We start from the raw sequence: 12,471 nt of genomic DNA on the forward strand, positions 1-12,471 counted from the left end.
GGTTTTGAGAAGCCGGCTTTTGCAGCATGGAGGAGGGGGCGAGGCGCGCAAAAGAGCCCTTGCCACACAGCAAAGGGAGAGGTGAGCTACACGCCAGGGCCCAGGGAGCCAGCAATTTCACTGCGCAGGGACTGCTGCTCACAGCTGCTACCCCCCCCCCCGGAAAATTGTGGCCTTCGAAGCTGGCGTGTAGCAAAACAGGGGTATGCGGGGGCCCCCCAGTGCTCCGAAACCCACATGGTGGAGGCGGGGGGGCACCTCGGGGGCGAACCTGGGCCACGGTCACAACGTGCCGCCTCGGAGGGCAAACCGCGAATGCTCGGAGATTCTCCCTTTGCCTCGGACTTGGGCGCCCTCCTCACTTCTCTCCGAGGGTGTACCGCCTCCTCCGAGGCTTAAGCCGTCGTTGGCTACCATGAGGAGCCAAACTTCAGACGCTTCAAAAAAAAAGCAAACAAAAACAAACCCCGCACTTTGCCCTTTTCAGGAGAGAGGTCGAGGCCTGAAGGCCCGGTAGTTCCTCGGGTGTCGTTTATTTCGCTTTCCCTTTGGCTCCCTCTCGCAGCCAGCCAGCATGTCGTCCCCTCCGTTTCTACATCCTGTTTTTGTGCGAAATGCAACTTGGCGGGCTGAATGGGGGAGGCTCGTTAGGTCGGGTGATCTCGTTTGGGTCCTTGCCTTGTTCTCCAGTCTCCACCTCAGGGTTGACGGGGGGGGGGCCTTTGGCCCATTGCTGGAATAGCTATGTGAGGGAAGGCTTAAAGGGGGTACTTACTCTTCAAGGGAAAACGTGTGGGAAAGCACTCCTTCACTGGAAGCAGCAGTTCCTGTTTCCTCCTGACAAGAGATTAGAGGCCTGTTAATCTCGTCAGGGAGGCATATGTGTGTGTACTTATTTTTATGTGCAGTTACCATTTCTGCAGGTCACTTTGGAAGGGAATAAAGGTTAAAGCAACCCGAGTTCTCTGCTTACCTCTTTAAGCATTCCTATTGGAACTGAGAACCTAAATGAAAACCAGCATCTTGGCTTGAGGTTGCCATTCCTACCATGTTTCTGTTATGGCAGTGTAACTTTTTGGTGAATGACCTAACATGTTGCATTTGTGTTTCCTGTGTTATTTCACACCCTCATCACTTTAGTTTGGGAGGGGCCATAGAAAGGCATGGGGGGAGCAAAACAAAACTCTCTGTAAAATGAGTTGTGTTCCTATTTACAGGTAAAGTTGAACTGCATGGTAAACTCATAGAAGTTGAACATTCAGTTCCCAAAAGACAAAGGTAATTTTTGATTATTATTTTTTTTGCTTTGAAAAGGGATGGGTGAAGGCATTTAATATGATGTGTGATTTGATTGGTGATTAACTATGAGCTATTCTTTAAGTCATCTGTTACTTTGTAGTAGTCATTTTTCTATATTTATAAATAATGTGAACTCCTGGCTGTGGCTGTAGAGAAAGTTGAACCTCTTCCATGAGAGGGCCAAATTTAAGCTTAAAACGGTTTGAATGTTTCATAGTGAAATTGATTCTTGGATAATACTTTCTTGGAAAGGGGTGGGAGAGTAAGAATAAGTTATTTGCATTTTAAAATAGCCAAGTTGTAACATCCTTGTATATCTCTTTGGTGTTGAATTTTTTGTGAAATTGAACTCCGTGGGACTGCCTTTTGAGTATATATACATAGGATTGTTCTCTTTCATATGTAGAAGTATCTGTTGATATGGGACATTAATATCTTTCTCATGACAAGACAGAGTTTATGTATAGCTATTTTTTGTGTGCTTTATGAAGTGACTAGAACTGAGTAGTGATTTTATGGGTCCCAATGCATAGGTAGGAAAGGTGTTTTAATTTATGCGCCAGAATAATTAAAGATGTTTTTGTTTCATAAACTGTTCGAATGTAAAGCCAACTCCTGTTGTCTGGTGCAGCACAAACAAATGTTGTAAATGCTTGTTTTTGAACTTTTTTGGATGCATAGGCATGAATACTATCAATGAAACAGCTTTTTTTTTTTGAGGTCCACATCATAGATGTTTGGAAGAGTTTACTGCTGATTATTGGGTATCTGATTTGGGAGAATTAAAATCTACAAGGCTTATTTTATTCAACATTGTATGGAAGTAGCAGTTTTGAAAGAATGGTTATGGAAGTATCCTCTAGTATCTATTATAGTAATAGCACTTAAGTTGTAAACTGAAGTTAATTTCAAAACATTAAAAAGTGCCTGTTTTACTGCAAATTATGTTACTGTTAAGTATAAATTATTTTATTGTAATTCAGAGACTTGTCATATTGTAGCATTGTGTTGTTCTGATTTCATTGAGCAATAATGAAAACACAAAGATCCTAAAACATTGAAGTTCTCACTGGTAAATTTTCAGTTTTTCTCTTATGCTTTATTGCTATGAACTTCACAAAGTTTATTTGAAGGAATGCTGCATTAGGCATCTCATGTAGGAACATGTTTAAAGGCATTTTATAATATGACTAATGTTCATAGAAACATAGTTTTCCCTCAAAACTTTATCACGACAAAAATAGTTTAAGCTTGCAATGGTGTATTTAATTATTTGAGTTGCTTCCTATTAAACACTATATATCAGCCTGTAAATAATTGCCTTACATATGGCCTTTCAGACTGAGATTTCAAAAATGTATTGTTCTTCCATGTTTTCTTTGTATGTAAAGTATTGAGTTTATGTGCATAGGAGTATCCTGTATGGTTTTGTTTACCAATGGGTTACTGTCTATAATTGCTGGGTATAATTTAAGAACAAAGCTTTTTTATAGAGAGGTACATAAATAATTAAAAGTTATTTAGAGTTCAGGTAAGTACATCAAGATTAGATCTGTACATCAGAAGATATGTGGAGTAAGTAGTTGTACTGGAGTTCTAGGTTAACTTTCCCTCCCCTCTCATAAGTTGTTCTGGGCTTGGCTTTGTGGGATAGATACTACAGTTAGATTTTAAAAGTAGTTGGACAACTTGGTTTTAAAAAATCATTTTACAGGGAAAGCAGTTAAATTTAATAAGCCATATTTATTTAAATTTGTGGATTTTTTTTTTAAAAACCCTCAAAGTAAATAACCATTGTGTAAAGATGAAAGTTCTGATCTGCTCTATAAATCTTAAATCTTCCATGGATTCTAGACTATCCTCTGTAGTTGTCTATTTTTGGCCCTCACTTGGTCTTATGAGATCAAGTGCCAGGGGAGACACAGGAGAGTTTACCCATCTCTTTGTCACATAATGATATTGAGGACTCTTACCAAACTAAATTCAATTCAGAGGGGCAGTCTTTAAAAACCAGCTTGATTTGCTAATAATGGAATTTCTAGGGCCTAGCAGTCACTGATATCCAGCAGTTTGGACTTTGATTGAAGGGGTGCACACCCACACTTACAAAAGCAACCTTTATACCTGCTGTGAAAGGCAGTTTAGGGCTACAGTGGTATAGAATGCTCACTGATGCTTTGTGACAGGCAAACTGGGCATGTTTTGATTGGACTTAGATATAATGGTATAGATGTTCTAGATGGGATACTGAGTGAGACAAAACTCAAAGGAGTGGTGGGAGGAGAGGAGCAAATCATGGCTTTAGGCAGAAGCTGATTCCTGACTTGCTAGGGAGATCTCAAGAGAGCACAAAAGGAATGTACAGTTTTTGCATTCATAATCACATGGTTTGTAAAGAATTACTAAATACTTCACAGAAGCTTAGAGCACTTCATTCAGAGCTTGGAAATGGTATTGAAACAATGCTGGCTGCTTGTCATGCTTTCCAAAAGAATGTGAAGTATTAGTTGTGATCACCAGTTCCATACATTTGGTTGTGTGTGTGTGCAAAACAAGATAGTACATGTGCATTGGAAAACGTGCAGTCCTTTAAGATACTTCTCAGCTTCTTACAAGAGCAGCTATTATCTTGTGGGGAATATGCATACTGCATATTCAAACAGCACTGATGTCATTTGTTGTGAGATAGTTTAACTTAGTAAGGGGATGGGTGGGGAACAGACACTGGCTAGCTGGGGGCCTGCATCTTGAATCAGCCCTTAAGGATTTCATTTAGTATTCTTTAATCCTTGCAAAGTGCATTCTTCTGACAAGCTTGGAGGATAGGTGCTAATCCACCTTTGTTTCTTTTGTTGGGTTACAGAATGAAATCTCATCTTTCCTGAAGCACATGGGAGTAATAGTTGGTCTTTAGAAATTGACCAGAAAATACTCAGATGCAACATCCTGCTTGGGATACATTATAATCAGGGCAGTGTGTGTGTGTGTGTGTGTGTGTGTGTGTGTGTACACAGTATGCTCACCATACAGTAGAGCAGGGGTCTTTTGAAGCCTACAGGCACCTTGGGAATTCTGACACAGTGTGCTGGACGCAGCCACAAAATGGCTGCCACATGAGGCAGAGCCAGCTACAAAGTGGCTGCCACAGCTTAACCTTCAGTCATACAGTGAAGATCTTTGTGTTGTGATGGCAGCTGCTGCCAAAGCAACATTTTAAAAAATCTGTGCAGTCAGATCTCCAGTGGCCAGTCAGAAGCCTTGCTAGGCAAAGGCCTTGTCTACTTTCTAAAAATCCTTGGTGGGTGCCATAGTGCCTGCAGATGCCATGTTGGGGACCCCTGCAGTAGAGAATCTGGCAAATTGTTCCCTAAGAAAGCGAACAAAAATGCATTCCAATCCTCATTGTGGATAAAGTTTTGTAAAAAAATCAACAACCCAACAACAGGGCAAGGTGTAAGCCAGTGGCTATTTGGGAGTGGAAAGAAGAACTCAGTCAGGTATTCTACTGGGGAGGGGGGGATGAGACGGTTTGTCTGCTATGTAGCTCTTTGTGTTCCCTTTGTAACAGCAGATTCCATGCTTCTTATCCTTTATGTTACATGCATCTTCCTGTCCTGGACTAATCCATTGCTTGCTAAATTCTGTTGAAGACCTCTTTGAAGCAGGCAGCCTGCAATGGTGAATTTTATTCCTCAGCCAAAATCCCTGTTGCTTCCACTCAATGAGTATAAGGCATTGATACTGGAAGTACTAAGTAGCATGACCTAGAGATGATACTTAAAAAAAAAAAAAATATGTAGATTTCTATACTTGGTTCTTGATGTCAAAGAAAAAGCCTCAGCTGTGTGGGGGGCATTATAATTTTTAGTTTTAAGTAACACTTATTTAGAAAAATGGCTAACTGGACTTTTTTTTAGGCAGTGAAATGCCTCATCCTCTGTATAATCTGTAAGCAGTATAAGAAAGGAAGACTCTTCCGACCCAGGTACAATAGAACTAGAAAATGACTTCTCCTGGAGGGTGTAAATGCTGAAACTTGAGAATGGACCCATGCAATTTTTGAGAAGAAACAGCCTAATTTATTTGATTGTAGTGAGATTGATCATAGTGTTGATCAACAGTAATATTGGCTGCTTTCTAGAAGTCAACAGTTTCTTAATGTTTAACTCTGTTTTCTTCCAGTTTAAAACACTGTGCTGTCTTTTGTAATGGATTGGAGAATAATGGTTCTAAGCCTTGCTGCTTTTATAGGTATTTAACTTGTGTTTGTCTTGTTATAACACTTTGCTTGCATCTTAATCTTACTCACTTTTGCTAATCATCTGAAAACAAGGTGTTCAAAGCAGAATCCAGTTCAAACACATTTCCAGGTGAGAAGAATGCTCTTGTTGAAGATGATACAAAATGGCATTGTGTTCTTTGTGGAATACAGATGATACCCAAAGTAAAACTGTCAAATGACTTAACTCAGTCTAGCCAATTATAATTCAGGGGGTGGTTGTTGTGCCTTGCTCCACTTTGTTCAAAGTCAGGAGAAAGACTGTGTACAAGGATACCAGCTCTTAGTTACCAACTCTTTTGACTATAAAGTCTGATGGTAGGGAGGAAACTGGAATATGTTCATACATAACAAAATTATGTGCTATTCTTCTTGCTAGGGAAACATTGTGCTTGCCCATGGGGGCTTAGCTGCACTCTAGGGGAGGGGTCTCCGGGAGACAGCACAGATATGGCAGTCATTGTATGACATTGCTTTTTACCAGCTGGGTTTACCCAGCAGAGCACTATGCATGGTGTTGAAAGTAGAGACAGGCTTGGTTACTTGCGGACGATTTTTTACTCATTCGTGGGGATCCGAATGAGTTGTGATTACCCAGAAAAGAGATTATACAATCCTGGTAGAAAGTGTCATACTACACAATGTGTTGTGGCAATTAAGAATTGTACATTAACTCCCAGGCCTGAAAGTAGCAACTACCTGTGGCAAAATTTTACAGAAGGGAGAAGGGCAGGATGAAACAGTGGAAATTTCCCCCTATTTTGACCCTTTTCTAATTTTCACTCAACCGTCCCAGCTCCATGCCACTGGTTCCCATGACAGCTGCTGCCTCAGCTGTTCCTGTGCCTGAGCAGAGGATCTGGAGTGGTGCTATTCAGCCCACAGAGCAGTCATGGGGACATGTGTGTGTGTGTGTTCCTGAGAGATTGCAGTCACTTCCTTCCCCATTTTAGTCCTAAAGCCATTACAGGAGCTTGTCTTATACTTAGAGAGTAAGCAAAGGAAGGCTCATTCATTCCCCTCAGTCGCCCAGATTGCAAAGTGTTCAAACTGCCACAATGGCTAATGAAGGAGTGAGTTTGTACCCTATCCCCATTAGCACCAGCAACTATAATTTGGGGTGAATTTGGTTGCAACAGCTGTTCTCATGGTGCATTTCCTTAAGGTTCTCTAAATCCTTGAAGCTCTGAGAGAGACTTCCACACCTTGAGGAAGCCTATTGAGGAGGTCACATTCAGGTTCTGTCCCCCCACCCCTGATTCATCATCTTCCCTTTCGCCTCTTCAGTGTTCTTCATTAGCACTGCCATTAGAGGAGCAGGTGTGTTTCTTGACTCTGCAGGAAATGCTGCAGCATCTTTCCAGGAGGGAGGACTGGTCCTAGGAAGAGGCCAGTTTTCTCCATACCTTGAAAACTTGTGGTTTAAAAGATTTTGTGCAGGTGGAAGGCTACAAAGCAGCCTTGGGAAACTTGTGCTCCGTGATAGCTGATTCTGCCTCCCCTTGAGATCCTTTAAGTGTCCCCCTTGCATATGAAAGATTTTCTGGATGGAAAAATTGAGCTCAGGGCTCTGTGTATCTGTAGGTATCACTCCTCTCAGACCACCTTTCTCTGCCCTGTAGAGCGAATGGCAGACTCCTTGCTTCCTTTCAGCTTGTCAACAGCAGCTGACTGATGGCTTTATGCCACAACAGCAGCAGTGTAAGGTCAGCAGTAAGTTGTCAAGTCTCCATGGCTCCGAGGAGATTTTTTTGTTTGTTAAGAATCTGAGATTCTGCCCCCTTTACTAATACTGGGTGTGATCCTGTGGAAATTGGAATGCTGTCTGTTGTTTTGGTTTCCCCATCGCAAAAAGAATACTGTATATATAGGAAAGACATGAAAATAGGAGCAACCCCTTCCTTGAAAAGGAAGCTTAAATTGTTTGGACTGCTTAGTGCAGGGGGAAAAGAGAACTTGGCACAGTAGAGGCTATGAGCAATGAGGAGAGTGAGTAATTTTATTTTCTCTATCAAAATGGTATAATTTGAGATTATCCTATAGAACAGATTGTTGATCAATTAAAGACAAAGCATTTTTACAGAACTCATTTTTACAGGTTGGATGCTATCATACTGTTGCAAATACTTAGCGAAAGTTATGGTTGCAAATTTGTTGGTAATTATTACCTCTTAATAGGAAAGAAAAAGAATCTCCATCTTCTGGGGTTATATCTCAGTTTATCAGTTACTATGAACCAACTGTTATGTGAACGATAAACATATCTTAGCCATACATTTCAGCCAAATATTGGGTTCCAAAGGCTTACAGCAATTAAATACAGATATGATTATCAAAGTACCAAGATGCTCATGGGGAGAGCTCTCAGAATAATGGAAGCAGGCATCAACAGTATTAGTCATGTGGTGAAACTATCAGCTAAAACTAGATGGTGGAGCAATACCTGGCTGCTGTCTGCATTCCCCCAGATGGCCTCTGTTCAGTAAATTCCCATGTGTTTCTCACTTTTGGGGATGATAATGTCTATTTCTCAGAATAATGGAAGCAGGCATCAACAGTATTAGTCATGTGGTGAAACTATCAGCTAAAACTAGACATGGGGAGAGCTCTTAATGTCTATTTCTCAGAATGATGGAAGCAGGCATCAACAATATTAGGCATGTGGTGAAACTATCAGCTAAAACTAGATGGTGGAGCAATACCTGGCTGCTGTCTGCATTCCCCCAGATGGCCTCTGTTCAGTAAATTCCCATGTGTTTCTCACTTTTGGGGATGTTGCTGGGCTAGATAGGCTTTTGATGTGTTTGGTCAATGGATTTGTTCAGTTGTCAGGTAGGCTTCTCTAGATAACTGTCAGCCAATTCAGTATATAATCTCTTTCAGACTTCACTTTATCATTAAGTTGAACTATATGATACTTGTGCAAGGGTCTATAGTGCATGGTTGTAGCCTGTGTTCCATGCTAGGTCTCCAAGGAGCCATCATTTTTGAAAAAAGAAGATAACCAATACACATCATACCAAGATGGGTGGCTGAGCAATTCATTTCAAGATGTTTATTTGAGTTACTCTGAGATTCAATTACTTACGAATAGGTTGACTTTCTTTGGGGTACATTTATGATGTCTTTTAAATAAAGACTTAAGCCACTCCAGTACAGTGTTTGAACTGATTAGTGCACCATGTATAAGTTGAGTATTAGACCTATTTGCAAAGGTCCTGTGTGTTTTTTTGTAGCTTTCCTCTGTAGACATGCTGAATTGTAGCAGGCATGTAACTCACTAGAAACGTGAAGAGAGACAGCATAAATACAAGGAGCATTTCAGTCATTTCTGTAGTTGCTGAATTAACTCATTAGATGGCCCAGGGAAACTGTGAACTTGAGCTTTCTACTATGAAGTACTCAGAGAAGTGATTGCTAAATCCTCTTGCCTTAAAATGGAACTGGATAGGTGTTAACTTTTCAAAGCTAGGAAGTCAAATCAAGATACTGGGAGTTCCACGAGTGTCCTCTTTTGTAAGATACCTGTGTGTCTGCAGTGAGCTGAATCACTTTACTGAGAATACCTCTTTTAAGAGAGTCTGGGGAACCTGTGTTATAGGGAACTCTTTGGATTAAGATTCCTTGTCTGTGGAATTTGTTTTAAATAAAGCATGCTTTAATATTGAGATAGAGGTTTTCTCTTTCTCTGGTTGACGGATAGCAGTGTGCAGCTCTCTGGAGTTAAGATTTGCTGTTCATACTTAGTGCTTTCTATTCTACAGTTGTATGTCAAATTTTATAATGCTCTATTAGTACACAAATATATGAAATCTGGAAGATCTATAACTAAGGGGAAAGGAGAATTGCAGCACAGTTAAATTGGAGTTTGTTTTTATTGCAAAATAAGTAGCTTAGAAAAGTTTTCCAGTGGTCATAGTACAAATTATATGGAATTTTAAAAATTACATAGTTTTCATGAATCTTCTAGAGTAAAAATTCTGCTTTCTTTTCTTCATATTGGCATCAGAGTCTGATCTTTCTCTAAAGCTGAAAGATAAATCTATTAATCTAGTGTCTGTCAGAGGACTCTGAATTGGCATTTATATAACACAAGGGACATACTGAAACACTTGGTTTCTATAAAACTATCTTTTTTGGCTGAGTTGTTGTGTGCCCAGCAATGCTGTATGTGTTAGAAAATTGCTGGACAGCAGTGCTTGTTGATTGGGTGTTGTGGATTTTGCACTGCATGTACCGTTCACTGTGAAATAGCAATTGGTTGAGCCTTCCCTACACACGATCCCTCAGAAATCTCTTCCTACAGATACCATTAGGATTCTGTGAAGCGACCTGCTTTTGCTGCTTTTTTAGTGTTTGGGACAGCTGCAGACATCAAAATCTTAAGAGTATATTAGTTTGTTGTCTTTGGTTGTGGTTAGAACATGTGGCTGAAAGTAATGTGTGCATGTATTAAAAATAAATGTGCTGGTTTTTGTTCTTGTTCACTGTATGTCTTATTTTATTTTACTTAACACTTACAGGAAGTTTGTGAAGAGTTTTATAGCCCAGTAACTGATAAGGTAGTCTTCTCTGTGTTGGTGAGGTACAGCTAGGTTGATATTACCTCTGTTAAGCTGGTGGTATGTAGTTTTTGCTATCAGGTTTGTCTGCTTAGCTTCTGTTGTGTGCAGCTCCTATGTTTGTGAAAGTAAACTGCTTGTTATCTTTAGGAAAACAGATCTTGTTTTAGTTAAACCTTTTAAAATTGTATTAATGCTAAGGGGGCCATTACGGTGTATATCTTACTATAAAGGTATGATGAATGTATATGTGGAGAGTAATGGTCCATACAGCTGTAGCAGCTCTGGGATCTGGGTAACACTTCACATGCTATAGTTAGTTTGAGATGGTGTTGTCTGAGGAGAATAAAATATTGCTGTTGGAGTAAAATAAAATTCGAAAGTCAAACTATTGCTGTGCTGTCACTCCATACATACTGCCACTCCAGGTCTGTTTTTAGTGCTTGTGGAAAATGTTTCAGAGTTCTGTTTAGGTGATTGGCCAAGCGTTTTGCCAATATGATTTGTTTATACAGGAATACTGGAGATCAGATCTATATGTGTATATGTATACACATATAAACATGCAGGTTTTTATAAAGTGGCAAACTAATATTTTTAAGAAATAAAAATTGCTTTGATATAAGAGGCAGGGGAGAAATTACAAAATGGGTAGGGGCACAGTTCAGCCTTGGGTTCTCCCTCTGAGGTGGAGGACATCTTGTGGGTGATTCCCATCCATCACTCAGGGAGGCAGGAACTAATTTCAACTTCCTGTTTCCTGTGGTGGGAGTTACCCTAGGCTCAGTTCTTTTCCTGCCTCAGTAGGGAGAGCAGCTGGGTTTAGGCTTGCCTTACCCCTTTTCTACTTTTCTAATTTTCAATATCTCCTACTCACCACTTTACCTTAAAACAAAAGCAAAAAAAAAAAAGAGTTTCACTTTGCCTTTTTTGCCTTCTCCCTTTCCCCCCCCTTCAGCTGAAGGCCTGGGGATCTACCTCTCTGCCTATTTATTACGGCACAATTTAACCCTCTAGCCTAACAATGGACAGAGAGGGCAGTGACAGCTTCCTCTCTGCGCAGGAGACCGACGCGGCGAGGAGCAAAGATCAAGAACGTGCGGCCTGGAAACGGGCTGCAGCCGCACAGGAGAAGTGAGGAGACGGCGAGGAGGCCAAGCGTGCCAAAATGCGCGCTCAGAAGGAGCCCGCACTGATGTCGGCAGCCATTTTGAAGAACGGCAACAGACAGCAAGGAAAAGTCGGGACCGGCTTGGAATGCCAATGCCCGCAGCCACAGTGCCCGCAAAACACTGGGAAGGGTGAAAGCCCGTCCGCAGGACAGAGAATGAGTTATGTGATGGGGAGAACGTCACTGGAACTTCAATTGGTAATGTTGAAGACGATGGTTCCCCCCCCCCATTTCCCCTAGAGCACTGGCTTATGTTATGAGCGCAGTTAGGGCAGAACTGGCCCTATCCAGAGAATACAGGGACCCGTGCCCGCGTTCTCCCTCTCCCCGTCCCCCGCGTTCTCTCAGAAGAACGGCAACAGACAGCAAGGAAAAGTCGGGACCGGCTTGGAATGCCAATGCCCGCAGCCACAGTGCCCGCAAAACACTGGGAAGGGTGAAAGCCCGTCCGCAGGACAGAGAATGAGTTATGTGATGGGGAGAACGTCACTGGAACTTCAATTGGTAATGTTGAAGACGATGGTTCCCCCCCCCCATTTCCCCTAGAGCACTGGCTTATGTTATGAGCGCAGTTAGGGCAGAACTGGCCCTATCCAGAGAATACAGGGACCCGTGCCCGCGTTCTCCCTCTCCCCCTCCCCCGCGTTCTCTCAGAAGAGACCAAGCAAACCGGCCCTGGCCCACTAAGGCAGCCCAAAAAAGGCTTCCATGGGAGGGCTATCCAGTAGAACAAATGGAGGAGGGGCTTGACTCTACCTCACACATCACCAGTGATCCGGAGGAGGGGGAATTTTCCTCAAATGAGGATGAGAGGAAACCACCAGCTACTGAACAATGTTTCAGTTTTTTTTAAGGGAGAAGACATCACTTATTTGCTATCAAAAACCCTGTCAGCACTACATATTCAGGGCTCCCAACATATTGGGGACAAGCAGGGCGACATGCAGGGCCAAAGTGAAGCATCTGAAATTACAGATGAGATCTTCTTCGTGGTCTCTGTGCTTCACACCAATGGGATCTAGTGCGCCTGCGCTGGATCTGCCGGTGCCTAGCAAGCTCTCTTAAAAGGATTTTCGTGCCTGGTCCAACTGAGCATGCTCAGGAGCCCCAGTGAGCATGCCCAGAAGGGCAGGCACGGACATCCCGCCAGTTCTTTCCTT

General features: G+C 41.9%; 1 protein-coding gene across 5 annotated transcripts in view; it reads left to right on the plus strand.

Moving 5' to 3' along the window:
- The window catches only part of IGF2BP3 (insulin like growth factor 2 mRNA binding protein 3), a 138,867-nt gene that overhangs the window by 675 nt on the left and 125,721 nt on the right, over positions 1–12,471 (plus strand). For all 5 annotated transcript variants that reach the window (XM_015418861.1, XM_015418862.1, XM_015418864.1 and 2 more), the window contains exon 2: positions 1,218–1,278. In XM_015418861.1, the coding sequence (XP_015274347.1) occupies positions 1,218–1,278 (61 nt within the window). The remainder of the gene's footprint in view (positions 1–1,217; positions 1,279–12,471) is intronic.

Source organism: Gekko japonicus, unplaced genomic scaffold (genome assembly GCF_001447785.1).
Source record: "Gekko japonicus isolate JY-2015 unplaced genomic scaffold, Gekko_japonicus_V1.1 scaffold1729, whole genome shotgun sequence".
Taxonomy (NCBI): domain Eukaryota; kingdom Metazoa; phylum Chordata; class Lepidosauria; order Squamata; family Gekkonidae; genus Gekko; species Gekko japonicus.